General features: G+C 47.9%; 2 protein-coding genes and 2 pseudogenes across 2 annotated transcripts; 3 read left to right on the top strand and 1 right to left on the bottom strand.

The window, feature by feature from the left end:
* LOC136495425 (dirigent protein 21-like) lies at positions 1 to 622 on the top strand (annotated as a pseudogene).
* Positions 623 to 1,532: 910 nt separating this feature from the next.
* LOC136498519 (protein MHF2 homolog) lies at positions 1,533 to 3,808 on the top strand. Its single transcript, XM_066494431.1, has 5 exons — positions 1,533 to 1,654; positions 1,771 to 1,854; positions 1,957 to 1,996; positions 3,364 to 3,417; positions 3,516 to 3,808. Exons 1-5 carry the CDS (start codon positions 1,601 to 1,603, stop codon positions 3,617 to 3,619), a joined length of 336 nt encoding a protein of 111 aa, XP_066350528.1. The 5' UTR covers positions 1,533 to 1,600; the 3' UTR covers positions 3,620 to 3,808.
* Positions 3,809 to 6,213: 2,405 nt separating this feature from the next.
* On the top strand, positions 6,214 to 8,829 carry LOC136495489 (protein-L-isoaspartate O-methyltransferase-like; annotated as a pseudogene).
* On the bottom strand, positions 8,808 to 9,942 carry LOC136495490 (uncharacterized). The gene is made up of 2 exons (XM_066491412.1): positions 9,360 to 9,942; positions 8,808 to 9,272 (listed from the first exon to the last, which is right to left on the bottom strand). The coding sequence occupies exons 1-2, from the start codon at positions 9,852 to 9,854 to the stop codon at positions 8,964 to 8,966; spliced, it is 804 nt and encodes a 267-aa protein (XP_066347509.1). The 5' UTR covers positions 9,855 to 9,942; the 3' UTR covers positions 8,808 to 8,963.
* Positions 9,943 to 14,773: the final 4,831 nt, after the last annotated feature.

The raw sequence follows: 14,773 nt of genomic DNA, 5'->3' as shown, positions 1-14,773 counted from the left end.
ATGGCCACCTCCTCACCAATGTCCTCGCTCTTCCTCCTCCTCATCATCCTGGCATCGTCGTCGTCTTCAACCACCACCGTTCTTGCATCCAGCGGCGAAGACGGCGGCCTGACGCACATCCACTCTACCTCCACGAGACGTTCAAGGGCGCCAACGCGACCGCGATCACCTCTGTGGCGTCCCCGCGGGGCTCCAACTCGTCGTTCGGGTCCGTGGGCGTCCTCGACGACGAGCTGCGCGTCGGCCGGGACCGCGCGTCCGAGCTCGTCGGGCGGTTTCAGGGAATCGTCGTCGGCACCGACGTTGATGGGGGCGCCGAGTACCTGACTTCCTTCACCTGCGTGTTCACCGCCGGCGAGTACAAGGGGAGCACGCTGTCCATGCAGGGCCCCGTTCTCGGGTTCAACGGCACCATCGAGCGCCCCCTAGTGGGCAGCACCGGCAAGTTCAGGTTGGCCCGCGGCTACTCCCTGTTCAAGCTGCTGGGAAACCCGACTCCGGCGACGGTCCTCTTCGAGATCGACCTCTTCGTGCTCATGTACCATAGCAAGTACTAGCTGGTGGTCTAAGGTGCTAGGCTGCAGAGCTAGAGAAGTGGCCAGTGAAAGCATGCCTCGTTAACTTCATCGAATTCTTCCATCTACTTCGTTCACGGTTTGTTTGTGTACTGAAAATAAAAGATGTCTCATGACATTTAAAAAAAAACTCTGGAGTTTTATTGTACCATGACATGCATTTGTAAGTTGTAACTTTGTATCAGTGTGCGGATCATAGCATGCTACTGATGTTTTGTTTTGAGAATGAAGAACAGGCAGGAGATCTGCCATTCAAGCATGCTAATGAAGTAATGATATTGGGCAGAGAGAGACGCAGAGTATTATGAAAACGAACACAGCCTCACCTATTTGTGCACACAACATTTTCATCAGGTCACGGCGTCACGCTGCGGCGAACACGATAAAATATCCAATTTACACTTAACTTAAGATATAGTGCCCTAGGATTAAGTGCGTGTTTGAGACTGCTCTACGAACTCTGCTCTACAAACTCCAGCGTGGAGCAGCTCCACAAACTCCACCGTAGAGCAGCTCCACAAAAGATCTAGAGTTTGTGAAGCACCCTTTTAGGGGCTTTCACAATAACTTTTTTTTCTCGAACGGAGTGCGTAGAGCTAAACCTGTTCAGCTAAAAAAAACATGGAGCAGAGTTGAAAAACGTGGAACTAAGCAGTCCCAAACACCCACTAGATGACTATACCAGTAGTGCAACAAATATGGTGCGGTGTAAAGCATGGTTGAACTCCAAAAATATATTGGCTTCCAGAATTCAGAACCTTAGGCGATGGAGCGGAAGAAGCAAGTGGTTTAGCCATACACTTGCCCTAGAACACAAATCATTAAAAAATACAAATGGGTTTAGAGTTAAGTAAATCTCCCGAATCCCGATGAGCCCAGTATGGATTTTCACATCGAAACGAAGTCCAGCCTACGACTCACTGAACGGCCCACGGAGGCCCAATTGTGTAGGCCCTTCTATCGTGACGCCGCCGGGCGCCGTCCCTGCTGCGTCCCCGCTGCGTGCTGCTATTTCGCAAGCCGCCATGGACGAAGATGGGACGACGGGCAACTCGCCCGCCGCCGAGACATTCGATCCTGTTAGTTTCTCGCACGAACCACAACGGACCCTCCCTCCGATTTTCCTTTCGGCTGCAACTCCTGTTATCCGATTTGTGTTGATTTATCTGATGACGCGCTGTTGGGATTTGAGCAGGACCTGATTCACGCCATCTTCAAGCTGGTGTGGAGGCGGCGGGCGGGGAAGGGCGGCGGCGGCAATGAGGACATCGACGTGGAGGTGATTCGTTGGTCCCCCGTAACCTAGATGTTCAGGCTTTTTTGTACTGTCCCTTCACCTTCTACTGACCTGTGTGCTTTATTATTTTCTAATAATCGTTAGCCTGCTCCAGAGACCTCGAGGAGAAATCGGAGTACAACTGGTAAGCGAGTCCTTTCCTTCTTTAGTCTTTACTAGAGCTAGCGGCATGAAATGGCTTCCAGGAAGTACACGTGTTGGTGCAGTCAAATGGCATCCGTTTGCAAAGAACCTGTTAATGTTTCCCCAGTAGCTAATGTGTCCTCTTGGGCAACCAAGTGTAAGTACGAGTAAAGAAAAATGTGCTTAAACTTTTGGCTCCCAACATAGGTGTGCATAGCATATGCCCATTAGACAAAAATTTTGTTACAAGTTCTTTCCGAAATTACTAAGGGGTCTGCATAAATCCAATTCGTAGCAGATTTCTGTGTGGCAAGCCATGCACTTAACAGGTTTGATCAGTTATTCATCAACCACTCTTCCATTTGCTCTGATTAGTAGTTGTAACAGTAAACACTTATCTTGTCACCTAGCACACACAAATTCTTTTAGCTTAGCACCATTTTCCTGTCCAAGTAGATGGCTTTTATACCTTCAGAGTGTAAGCTGTATTGCTACAGCAGATGTAATATCATCTTATTGCCAATAGCTATATGAAATGGGTAAGACAATTTTACATTGTTTGTCACCATTCACCAATTGACTTGTGTAACCGCACCTACATGCCTCAAGCGTTCAAGGCTGTCTGCGCAAAGCACTGATCCTTAGGCTATGTAGAGTCTCACGTGTTACTTGTGGGGCACCCATTTTAACATTGGCTGCAAGAAGGCTGTGCCAGCCACCGTGTGCCAGACAAAGATTTTATTTGCTTTGTTATCAAGTTTCAGCTTGGTTTCATTGTTAGGATTGGAACTGAGTTTGTTAGACATGCACGTCGTTTGTTAGCTTGGATGGATTTGTAATGAGCAGCTCTATATATGAGGAATGACTGAACTGGGAAATCAAGCTTGAAAAGAGCCTCCTTCCCTGTGTTCCATCTAATGCAGCTCAAGGGCTCGAGTTGTTTCTCCAACCCCATCCCACATCATCATGAGTAGTGTTTTTTTTAGAAAAAAAAAGAACTTCCTGTTCTTTTGTCTAGATTGGAACTAGATGGTGTATTGTTCCCAGATACTATGTTAAAACTGGTTCCTAACTTTGGTGTTTTTGGCCTTTTTATGTCTTAGTGGCTTAATTCTGCTTGTGACTCGGGGTAAGAGTTTCAGTAAGATGAAACTTGGTGAACAAATGGTGTTCTTTAACGAAAATGGCGGGACTCTTTTTTTTTAATATAAAAGATGAAGAATTGACACTAGAAAGAGTTCGAAAGATGTATTTGACTCAATTATCGTCACCCTTTGGTTTCTAGTGGACAATATACAGTTCAAAGTAACTTCACTGAGTGCATGGTTCTTGTTCATGATATGCTGACATGATATGTTCACCTGACAGCCAATGCAAATGCTCTCAAAGTCAGCTGCGAACTTCTGCGAATATTTGTTACAGGTTTGCACCTCTGAAAAAATGCTGCATCACTACAAGCTAATTTACTATGTTGGGGAAGTTATTCCATTTATGTAGTTTAACTGAAATTTCTCTTGCAGAGGCTATTCAACGCTCTGCTTTTATCGCTGAAGCGGAGGATGGTACTGTCATTGAACCCACCCACCTAGAACGTGTGTTGCCACAGCTGCTCTTGGACTTTTGAGGTACCCATGCAGCTTCCAAAACCTATCTGGGCGAATGCATTTATCAAAGCGTGTCTGGCGTCAAAGGATAAAGATGCCTGGATGCATCAATCAACAGAGTCTTATTGCTGATCCATTTCTTGTAAACACACGCAACTTCTATATCGCTTTAAGGAATTATTACAATTACAAATGCATTTCTTAGACTATTGTGTTGTTATGGTATTTGTGACATAACCAAACACAGCCTGGCCCATTTTTTTTTTTTTTTTTTTGCGATGGGGTCTTATACCCGTTTTTCATTAAGAGTAATGGCCAGAAGAAAGACCGGAAACGGATACGAAGGACTTACCTGTGGACACAAACAAATAGCAAGAAAAACACGAGGGGGGACCACCACCTCAAACACCAACCGACTATGCCTGCAAAAGAAAAATACATCCGCGCAATGGTCGCCAACAGAGAGGGTGAAGCCGTGGTGGTAAAGCATCCACCGGTAGAAAGCCCAACAAATCAGCAAGCGACCAGGTAACTGCTGCGAAGATGGTGATGACAGCATCCGCAAGCGACCAGGTAGCCGCTCAGTAACCGCAAGCGACCAGGTAGCCGCTGCAAAGCAGATGACGATTGCGGCAACAACAGCGCCCTAGTTGGACAGACCAAAGCGAGGTGAAGCACGACAGACACGGTAGAAGGAGCGGCTCGACGAATGGTGGCCAACAACGAAGCCTCAGGAAGGGAATGACGTCCACAGATGCCCAGAATCGGCCCCAACGATCCACGCAACGGACCGATCCTTCGACGACGCCTTCAGAAGGTGGATGATGCAAGCTACGCCATCGCCGTCGGCCCGTAGCGAGAAGCCAGGCCGGGTTTACACCCAGGAACTTGTTCGACCACGCTCGATGGGGTTTTCCCTTGGCCCCGACCACCGGCCCCTAGAGGTGGCCCAGCCATGGCCAGTAGCCGCCAGCCAGCCCTGCCCGCCAATCGAACGCAGGAGCCCCAAAGCCGCCTGGTCTGGCTGCCGCAAGGGGAGTATCCCACGCACGGCACAGCAAGGCTGCAAGGCTACCGAGCCACGCGGCGGTAGATGCCGCGCACGGCACAGCGGGTAGGTGCGCGCCCCGCCCCTAGTAGCCGCCCGTGGTGGGTCAGGCCGCTGCCAGATCTGGCGCGAACGCGGGGCACCGACATCACCGCGCCTGGAGCTCAGAATCCAGGTGAAAAATATGTGAGCCAGCAGTATATTGTCTTGTTTGCTGTAACACGGACTCTAGGCCTTGTTTAGTTTGCAAATTTTTTTTGTGAAGTGGTACTATAGCACTTTCGTTGTTATTTGATAATTAGTGTCCAATCATAGTATAATTAGGCTTAAAAGATTCGTCTCGTGAATTTCGTCTAAACTGTGTAATTAGTTTTATTTTTTATTTATATTTAATACTTTATGTATGCGTCCAAAGATTCGATGTGACAGGGAATCTTAAAAATTTTTATAAAATGAGGTGCAACTAAACAGGCACTAAAGCCTAAACTGATAACTCTATTTATAAGGGCAGTTCCAATGCTACACTTATTAATTTCTATAGCATATAGAAATCATGTTCCCAACTAATAGTTTCCACATAACAATTTTTTATTTAATCACATACATTCTATTTCCATTCTTTACCAATCACATCTCTTCATGTTTTGGTTCTCGTGTATACATAGTTTCTAACTTAGACCTGGTTTCTATGATTTGTGTTATCTCTTTTCAATAACTATCTTACCATATCAGCAAAATACTTAGGTAACAGTACAATTAATGTCCATAGAAACTATGATGTTTTATGTATTGGGAGTGCCCTAAGTATATCTAGAATCAACTCGACTCGTGCAACGCATAAAAGTGTATGGCCCTGTTCGCTTTGCTGAAAAGTCGTGACTGAAAGTACTATTCGTTAATTTATTGTGAGAGAAAAATACTGTTTGTTCACTGAAATAGTACGGCTCGTAAGCGAACAGAATCAATACAATAAAATTTTAGTTGTCTATAGACCTCTAGTCAGCTCCTCTCTAGGTGCTGGTGGAACACAGGCGATGATGGGTAGGCCATAGCACTTCAGTTCGTGCGGTCGGTTCGCCGCGTCGTGGCGACGTGTTTGTGTGGGCCTTCGCGGTGGCGCTGGTAATCCCTGGAACGTTTCTGTGGCTTAAAAGTGAGTTGATGTTGTTTTGTTGTGAGAGAAAAATATTTTTATCATGACTGATAAGCATGACTGATACGATTAAGTGAACAAAGGCCGGTGCCCGGTGGCCCGTCTGTGGTAGTAGAACGCGTGCGGCGGCGGCACACCCACCCGTAGAGGTGAAAATGGTAGGGATATTTTTCGATCGTTTAGCGAGATTCAAAACTATTTATATTCGAATCAACGTCCGATATCATATTTGTATCCAAATACTAAAATCATATATTTATAATATCGATATTCAATCATATTTTATCCGGCATAATTGATACTATCCATATTTAAATTTAAATCTAAATAAAAATATAAAAATAAATATAATATCAGTGATATTTGTACCTGTCCGATCTGTTTTCGTCACTAGCCACCTGTCGAGACGAGGCTTCTCCAAGCCGCCACCGCAGCCGACCGCTGCTCCCCCGGCTCTTTTAATGACGGTTTTTTTTTCTTCCGACACGGCTGCCATCGCCATGTGCCTCGCCGCCGCGTGCGCGTCCGCCTCCTCCCCCGCACGCCGCCTCTCGCCCTCCACCGCGCTCCCGCGCCGCTTCCTCCACAGCCTCCTCGGCGCCCCCACGAGGCCTTCCCCGCCGCCACCGCCTCTGCTGCGGCGCTGCTTCAAGTTCTACCATATGGCGGTACGCACGCTACCAACGCCCTGCCCCCTCCACGCCACCCCCCCCCCCCCCCCCCCCCCCCCCCACCCCCCCCCCCCATCCGTTTCGTCTCTGAGCTCCCTTGGTCGTGGAATTTAACCGGATTATCTGACACGGGACCTGTTAAGTTGTTATTAGTGGCAAAAGTAAATTGGATGGCTACACGGGTTAGGTTAAACCGATTAAGTGGAATTGAGTGGCAGGCTTAGTTTGGAGGAACAAATTTGGAAATTAGCATGCTCTAGAATAGAACTTGCTTTTGGTTATATGGCTTCGCTACTCAAGATTTGGTTTTCACTACATCCTAATAAAAAATATATAAAAAGTTCCCTTCTTATTTGTGGGCAGCTGAAGATAGCCAGCTTCTGTCAGGTGTAGCAGTCTAGCAGAGGTGATGTATCTGAAGCTCACCTCTTGCCGCAACTTTCTGCTACATAGGTATCCACAAATAATTTCTGTCAGGTTTTAGGGTAATCCACAATGAGTTTTGGATTGGCCATTTGCTGCTTGTAAATATCTAGCTGCTCAATGATCATTAGAAGTACGACAATATATGGACAAGATGTTGGGCTCATGATCCTAGAGTTGAACTAGCTGTATAAATACTGTTTTAGTGTGCACTTGTAGTTTGATGAGATTGTCGAATCTTCACAGAACTATTCTTCAAGAGAAGCTTCATACAAACTTGTAGTTCACCTGTGAAATATCCAAGTAAATAGACATTAACTTGTATTAATTAAAGGGCTTGATGCCACACTAGTCCTTTCTGTTTCATTTATGCTTCATCGTTTTTCAGTATAAGAAAAGAAAGTGAATTCAAATTATCACTGTGATAGCCTGTTTATTTCTGCAATCCCATCCTGTAGCCATACATATAAAGTGGAATCTCACCGATTCTTGATTAACTTCCAGCAATATTGGACTCAACCATCACTGGACAGGAACAAAGCTCTGGTTGAGTACCTGAAGCAGTATGGTGCTGTTAGAACTGATAAAGTGGCGGAAGTAATGGAAACGATTGATAGAGCGCTATTTGTACCAGAGGGTACCCCTTACGTCGACAGTCCTATGCCTATTGGTTTCAATGCAACAATATCTGCTCCTCACATGCATGCAACCTGCTTAGAGCTATTGAAGGATCATTTGCAACCAGGAATGCATGCTCTGGATGTTGGATCAGGTTTGTTGCTGATACTTCAGCCATTTGCCAGTGTTCATCAGCAATTGTGGTTGAATAAACAGCTCGCTCTAATTTCAGTTTTTTTTTTATCTAATTGATGTCACAAATGCATTGCTGTCACATTGTAGGTAGCGGCTACCTGACAGCTTGTTTTGCCATGATGGTTGGACCAGAAGGTCGTGCAGTGGGAATTGAACACATTCCTGAGATTGCTTGCTTCTTCTATTGAAAATGTGCAAAGAAGCGCTGCAGCTCCACTACTGAGGGATGGATCGCTCTCTTTTCATGTTACAGGTATGATGACTGGTTTATCTGTAACATGTTGAGCTATTAATTTCATTAAGCAGAAGTTTACGTGTATCCTTTAAGGCTTGTAAAGTTTGTCCCTATTCACTTTATTTTCTTCAGTACTCATGTTATGATGAGCATTCCTGTTTACTTGCTGGCATGCTATTTTCAAGCATGAACAAGTTTGCAGTACTTGTTTCTTCAAATGGGGGTTCAGTCCGCGTGCTAGTACATGACACTATTGTGCCAAATGGCGATATCAAGTTGTCTTCAAATGTAGACCCTTTTGATTATATCCTGGTTCTGAAACTTGTTCTTGATGCTCATTAGCTAGAGAGCCTCGCTTCTGTTGAGGCCAGCTAACTCTGAAATAACCTGGAGCTTAAGATGTCTGACCGCTCTCAAAACTGCAGATGGCAGGCTTGGCTTTCCAGAGGCTGCACCCTATGATGCTATCCATGTTGGTGCAGCAGCACCTGAGATCCCTCAGCCTCTGCTTGATCAGCTAAAGCCTGGCGGCCGGATGGTCATACCGGTTGGCACCTACTTCCAGGACCTGCAGGTGGTCGACAAGAACACGGATGGATCGATCAGCATCCAGAACGACGCAGTCCGTGCGTTACGTCCCACTGACCAGCCGCTCCGCGCAGTTACAGGACCCCTAAATAAGGTTCTCTGTAGTCTGTAATTCTCTACCTCGTAATGCCTGTACATATATGGTCGCTGCTCTCATGTTTCTTCTTCTGAATAGCTAGGCTCTTAGTTCGGTCATGTTTCACGAACGAGTTGGAGAAAGTGTGGGTTTCTGTAATAAGACGGATTTCTAGCATGTTTCTGAATCAGACGGTCGATAGATGATGTTTTGAGCTTCTGAACTTTCATCTGTCCGCAGCTGAGCTAGTGCTGTAGTGTACATGTACAAACTTGCTTTGCACCCGTAGTGATTCTATAGATTGTATGTATATGTTTATATGTCCCGATGCTGGCGCAGGTTCTGTCAATCAAGGCTTCACATCGGCTTGAAGTTCCTGTACGAGATAACTGCGTAGAACGGGTCGGAGCCCGCCACGCCGAACAGCCTCATCACGGCGTCCAGCGGCGAGGACGGCGACGACCCGCCGGCAGACGGCAGCTTCCTGATCACCTCGGGCTGCGTGAACCCCTCCACGCACTGGAAGTACTGCGTCACGAGCTGGACGCGGCTGTACGCCGTGCCGTCCCGCCACGCGCTGACCGCCTTCTCGTAGAACATCCGGTTGCTGAAGCTCACGATGCACACGCCCCCCGGCTTCAGCACCCGGAAGATCTCCGCGAAGACCTGAATTCATGCGAAACCGCCAATGCGATGATGCCAATAGGGAGAAACTGCCCCAACCCAAAGGCCAAAGATGATCGATAAAAGTACCTTTTCAGGGGACTGCAGGTACTGCACGCTGACGGTGCAGAGCACAGCATCGAAGGTGCCATCCTCGAGCTCCAGCTGCTGGTCCCTGTTGAGGTCCTTGACGAAGAAGTAGTCCAGGCGCGGGTTCCTGGCGAGCTCCTGCGCGTTCAGCCCGTGGCCGACGACGCGCTGGAACTGGACCTCCGGCGGCAGGTGGCTGACCCAGGAGCTCATGAGGTCCAGCACGTCCCACCCGGCGCGGAGGCGGTCCCGGTAGAGGTCCGTGAGCGTGGCGATGAAGCCGTCGTCCACGTGCGTCACGAGGCGCGGAAACGCGTAGAAGTCGCGGTCCGGCCGCGGGTCCAGCTTTGCGCGGCCCTCAGGCGAGAGCACCAGGCGCCGGACGCCGCCGGCGGCCGCGGTGGACGGCGAGGGCTGGGCGTCGTTGGAGCATCGTGGCGCGGTCCGGAGCGGGCGCCGCGATGAGCGCAGCGGTTGCGGCGGAGTGCACAGCATGGTCGCGTGGAGCGTGCGGGCTCACCCATTGCACGCTTCGAGTGCTGTTTTTATCATTATCATATCATGTCGACCTTTTCTCCTTTTTGAAAAAAGTTATTATCTGGTAGAATAATTGAGTGCCCACGTTCTATCAGAAGTGCACCTATAAATAAGCATCATATTTGATTTATTTTTCTTAATCATGAAAAAATAGGCTGAATTTCGACCCCCAAGAAAAAAAATTGGGTGCTTCTGTGTGCGCGCGTTTACAGATACGCTCCAGTGTCACACGATTGATAGATAAAATCGTCTCACACCCGTGTGGCCATGGAAATTCCGAGGGTGCGATTCCTGCGACTGTTCAACGGCGACGCGAGAGAGAAGGGCCCCGCGTGGAAGAACGGCGAAGACCCGAGGTGCTCCCGAGCGCCGGCGCCGGTTTGCAGCTGCGACGGGGAGACCAGGAGACCCGATAGCTTCGAGATCGTTCTGGGTCTCTCTCCTCCACCTGCCTTCGCGTTCCGCACGTCTCAGCCACGCGGCCAGGCGCCCACAGGCCACAACCCACAACCCACAAAACCCACTACTGTACGGGATATTTAACTTTTTACTATTGTAACGGATGTCACATCTTCAGATAGCACTCTTATAATTGGTCCTACATATTTACCATCGAGAGAGAGCATTTGATATATTCTTGCTATTTTCGTTGATGTGGTATTCCTACTCGACCTCACAGCATAAACCGGCCACGGGAAATGACATTTTTACCCCTCGTCTATTTCTTCTATATCTATCTCTTCCTCGCTCGAGCTCCGGCCATGGGCGACGATGGGGTCCATGGCGGCGGCTGACAGGACATAGGGGAAGTTGGGGCGGGAGGGGGAGCGGTTCGGCAGCCGGCGGGTGTCTCAGCGGTCAAGGTGGCGTACGCGTAGCTGCAGCTCGCGCAGTTCCCCTACGAAGCCGAGGCGATCCAGTCCGCGGACGACGCCGTGGTCGTCGAGCTCACCAGGCTCTCCGACACCAAGCGGAGGTACCTGAGGGACCCCGCCGCCGCGGCCCGGGGTGCGGCGATGGCGTGCCACACCGCGCTCGCCGCGCACGCCGAGGAGCAGCGCCACCTCCTCAAGACGCACCAGATCACGGCGCAGAAGTTGGAGTCAGACCTCCGTGCCAGGGACGCCGAGGCCAACCGCGCTAGGAGCTCCCTCACCGCCGAGCTCTGCGCTGAGCGCGCCCGGGAGGCACTGGCTCCACCCTAGCCGCCCCCTGGCGTCGCTCGACGAGCTCCACCTCTCCGGCCCTCAATCCAACCCACTTCCTCATTGCGCTGCGGCACACGGTGAAGTCGATCCGCTCCTTCGCCAGGTCGATGCTTAACTCGATGCAGTCCGCCGAGTGGGATCTGGCCGCGGCCGCCGCCGCCGTGCACCCGGGCGTCCCGCTCCGCCGCGCCGACGAAACCAAGTTCGTCTTCGAGTCCTACATCGCAATGAAGATGTTCGCCAATTTCCACCGCCACGACTTCAATTTCTCAACTTCCCCTATGTCTTGTCAACTGCCGCCATGGACTCCATCGTCGGCCAATCACAAGAAGAAGCCAATCAATTACAATAGAGTCCCGGTGACAAGAGGTGACACAATGATTTTTCCCCGAGGTTCACTTGCTTCGCCAGCAAGCTACTCCTCATTGTGGCAATGCACTCACTTGGAGGTTCACGCGCTAATTGGCATCACACGCCAAACCCTCAATAGGGTGCCACACAACCAACACAAGATAAGGATCACACAAGACACGAACAATCCACTAGAGTATCTTTTGGCTCTCCATCGAGGAAAGGTCAAGAACCCCTCACAATCACCATGATTGGAGCCAGAGACAAGCACCTTCCTCCGCTCAACGATCCTCGCCGCACCAAGCCATCTAGGTGATGGCAACCACCAAGAGTAACAAGCGAAATCCGCAGCGAAGCACAAATACTAAGTGCCTCTAGCTGCAATCACTCAAGCAATGCACTTGGATTCACTCCCAATCTCACAAAGATGATCAATCTATGATGGAGATGAGTGGAAGGGCTTTGGCTAAGCGCACAAGGTTGCTGTGTCAATGCAAATGGCCAAGAGAGTGAGCTTGAGCTAGCAATGGGGCTTAAATAGAAGCCTCCACAAAATAGAGCCGTTGGGCTCTCACTGCAGCCCAACTCGAGGCGACCTAGACACACCGGTCAGATCGACCAGACGCACCAGTCCTAGCGTCCGGTCATCGATCGCCGTCCACGTGTCCCCTACTGTTCAACCTCGCATGTACGATTTTAACGGTCAACTCGCTTCCTCGCGCGTGTTAAAGAACGACCGGACACACCATAGTCCAAGACTAGACGTGCCGGTGCTCACTTCAGCCCGTGCGCATCCAAGCCTTCACCCTACGACCGGATGCGCAACTCACCTGCCATTGTGCAGCATCAGGTCAACTCCAGAGAGGTTTCCAGAGAGGCAAAACCATGACCTGACGTATCCGGTCCAACATGACCTGACGTGCTCAGCGTCCGGTCCTCTCTGGTCAGCTCCTCCACGTTGTGTCAGTGGGGATCAGACTCACCCTGACTGAGCGTCCGGTCACTGCGAGAGCAGCTTCTGGTCACTAAAAATCAGTGACAATCACCTCCTTTACTTCACTAACTTCTCCACCATTGCTCAAATGTGCCAACCACAAAGTGTATCACTTTGTGCACGTGTGTTAGCATATTTTCACAAACATTTTCAAGGGTGTTAGCACTCACAAGAATCAAAATGCATATGCAATGATTTAGAGCATCTAATGGCACTTTGATAACCGCATTTTGATACAAGTTTCACCCATCTTAATAGTACGGCTATCGATCCTAAATGTGATCACACTCGCTAAGTGTCTCGATCACCAAACCAAAAAGCTCCTATCAAATTTCACCTTTGCCTTGAGCTTTTTGTTTTTGTCTTTCTTCTTTTCTAAGTCCAATCACTTGATCATCACCATGGTCACACCATCATCATGATCTTCATCATTGCTCTGCCACTTGGAATAGTGCCACCTATCTCATGATCACTTAGATAAATTAGGTTAGCACTTAGGGTTTCATCAATTCACCAAAATCAAACTAAAGCTTTCACCATGGCAATAATAAATGAACGTGAGGAACCTATCCCTTAGGGATCCTATAGAACCCGTTGTCGCACATGAGGAAGAGCAACAACAACCCCATATAGAACAAGCGCCAACTAATGAGGCCCCCAGGAGGTCTCAAAGAGCTAGAAAACCAACCATTCCTAATGATTACGAAGTCTATGAATGTGAAGAATTTCAAATGGAGGCTGATCCCACCTCATTTGAAGAAGCCATGAGAAGCGCTCACTCATCAAAGTGGCTTGAAGCCATGCAAGATGAAATGAGGTCAATGAGCTCCAACAGGTGTTTGGGACTTACAAAGTATTCCTAAAGGAGCCAAGACAACTGTAAATGGGTCTACAAAACTAAATATGACTCCAAAGGGAATGTGGAAAGATTTAAAGCGCGACTTGTGATAAAAGGTTTTATGCAAAGAGAAGGAATATATTATAATGAGATATTTTCTCCAGTCTCATGCAAGGATTCTTTTAGAATCATAATGGCGTTAGTGGCGCATTATGATTTAGAATTATATCAAATGGATGTAAAGACTGGCTTTCCTTAACGGGGATTTAGATGAAAATGTCTACATGGCAAAACCAAAAAGTTTTATTGTGAAAGGAAAAGAACGTATGGGATGCCTGTACTGAAGAAATCCATTGATGGCTTAAAACAATCCTCTAGACAATGGTATTTAAAGTTTGATGGAACGATAAGAAAGTTTGGATTTAAAGAGAATGTAGAGGACAATTGCGTTTATACAAAGTTTAAGAATATGAAATTCATTTTCCTAATCTTGTATGTAGATGACATCTTACTCGCTTAGTAGTGATGTTAATCTACTACTGGAGACAAAAAAGTTTTTGTCCTCAAATTTTGATAAGAAGGATCTCAGGTCAAGCTTCGTTTATTTTAGGAATAGAGATTCACCGATATAGAAGAAAGGGGGTTTTAGGATTATCACAAAAGGTATACTTAGAAAAGGTTCTAAAGAAATATAGTATGCATGCGTGTAAGCCTTCACCTGCTCCTATAGTTAAGGGCGATAGTTTTGGGGAATTCCATTGCCCCAAGAACCAATATGAGATCGATCGAATGAAAGCGGTTCCATATGCTTCGGCTGTCGGAAGCTTACAGTATGCTCGAGTATATACACGCCCTGACTTAGCTTTCATTACCGAGATACTTGGCAGATATCAGAGTAATCCAGGAATAGAACACTGGAGAATGGTAAAGAAAGTTTTACGTTATTTGCAAGGCACAAAAGGTCTCATGCTAACGTACAGAAGATCTGATTCCCTCCATATAGAGAGGTATTCAGATTCAGATTTTACGGGAGATGTAGATGATAGAAAATCCACATCAGGCTATGTATTTACTTTCGTAGGGGGAGCCATATCGTGGAAAGGCTCCAAGCAAACTGTCACTGCATTGTCTACGATGTATGTCGAGTTTGTAGCTTGTTATGAGGCCACGGGGCCGGTGAACTGGCTAAAGAAATTTATGCCCGGGTTGAAAGTGGTTTACGACATCCATAGACCACTTAAGTTATACTACGACAATAAACCAGCAGTAACTTATGTTCACAACAATAGGTCAAGTAATGCTGTCCAAACACATTGACATAAAGTTCTATGTAATGAAAGACGAAGTCCGGGATCATGCTATTAGTCTTGAGCATGTAAGCACCAATAAGATGCTTGTGGATCCGCTTACAAAAGGCTTATCACCCTAATGTGTTTAGAGAACACTTAGCCGGCATGAGTTTACAGGAAAGCCTATGATTTCTGGA

The sequence above is a fragment of the Miscanthus floridulus genome, chromosome 12 (assembly GCF_019320115.1).
Source record: "Miscanthus floridulus cultivar M001 chromosome 12, ASM1932011v1, whole genome shotgun sequence".
NCBI classification, from domain to species: domain Eukaryota; kingdom Viridiplantae; phylum Streptophyta; class Magnoliopsida; order Poales; family Poaceae; genus Miscanthus; species Miscanthus floridulus.
This window is presented reverse-complemented; position numbering and strand designations above follow the sequence as displayed.

What these genes read in the sequence shown, in the direction of transcription:
- LOC136498519 (XM_066494431.1), top strand. Translation starts at nt 1,601, where the DNA reads ATGGACGAAGATGGGACGACGGGCAACTCGCCCGCCGCCGAGACATTC. An exon ending in ATGAGGACATCGACGTGGAG is followed by an intron (nt 1,855 to 1,956) that starts GTGATTCGTTGG and finishes AATAATCGTTAG; the next exon opens with CCTGCTCCAGAGACCTCGAG. An exon ending in TCTGCGAATATTTGTTACAG is followed by an intron (nt 3,418 to 3,515) that starts GTTTGCACCTCT and finishes TTTCTCTTGCAG; the next exon opens with AGGCTATTCAACGCTCTGCT.
- LOC136495490 (XM_066491412.1), bottom strand. Translation starts at nt 9,854, where the DNA reads ATGCTGTGCACTCCGCCGCAACCGCTGCGCTCATCGCGGCGCCCGCTC. An exon ending in ACCTGCAGTCCCCTGAAAAG is followed by an intron (nt 9,273 to 9,359) that starts GTACTTTTATCG and finishes GCATGAATTCAG; the next exon opens with GTCTTCGCGGAGATCTTCCG.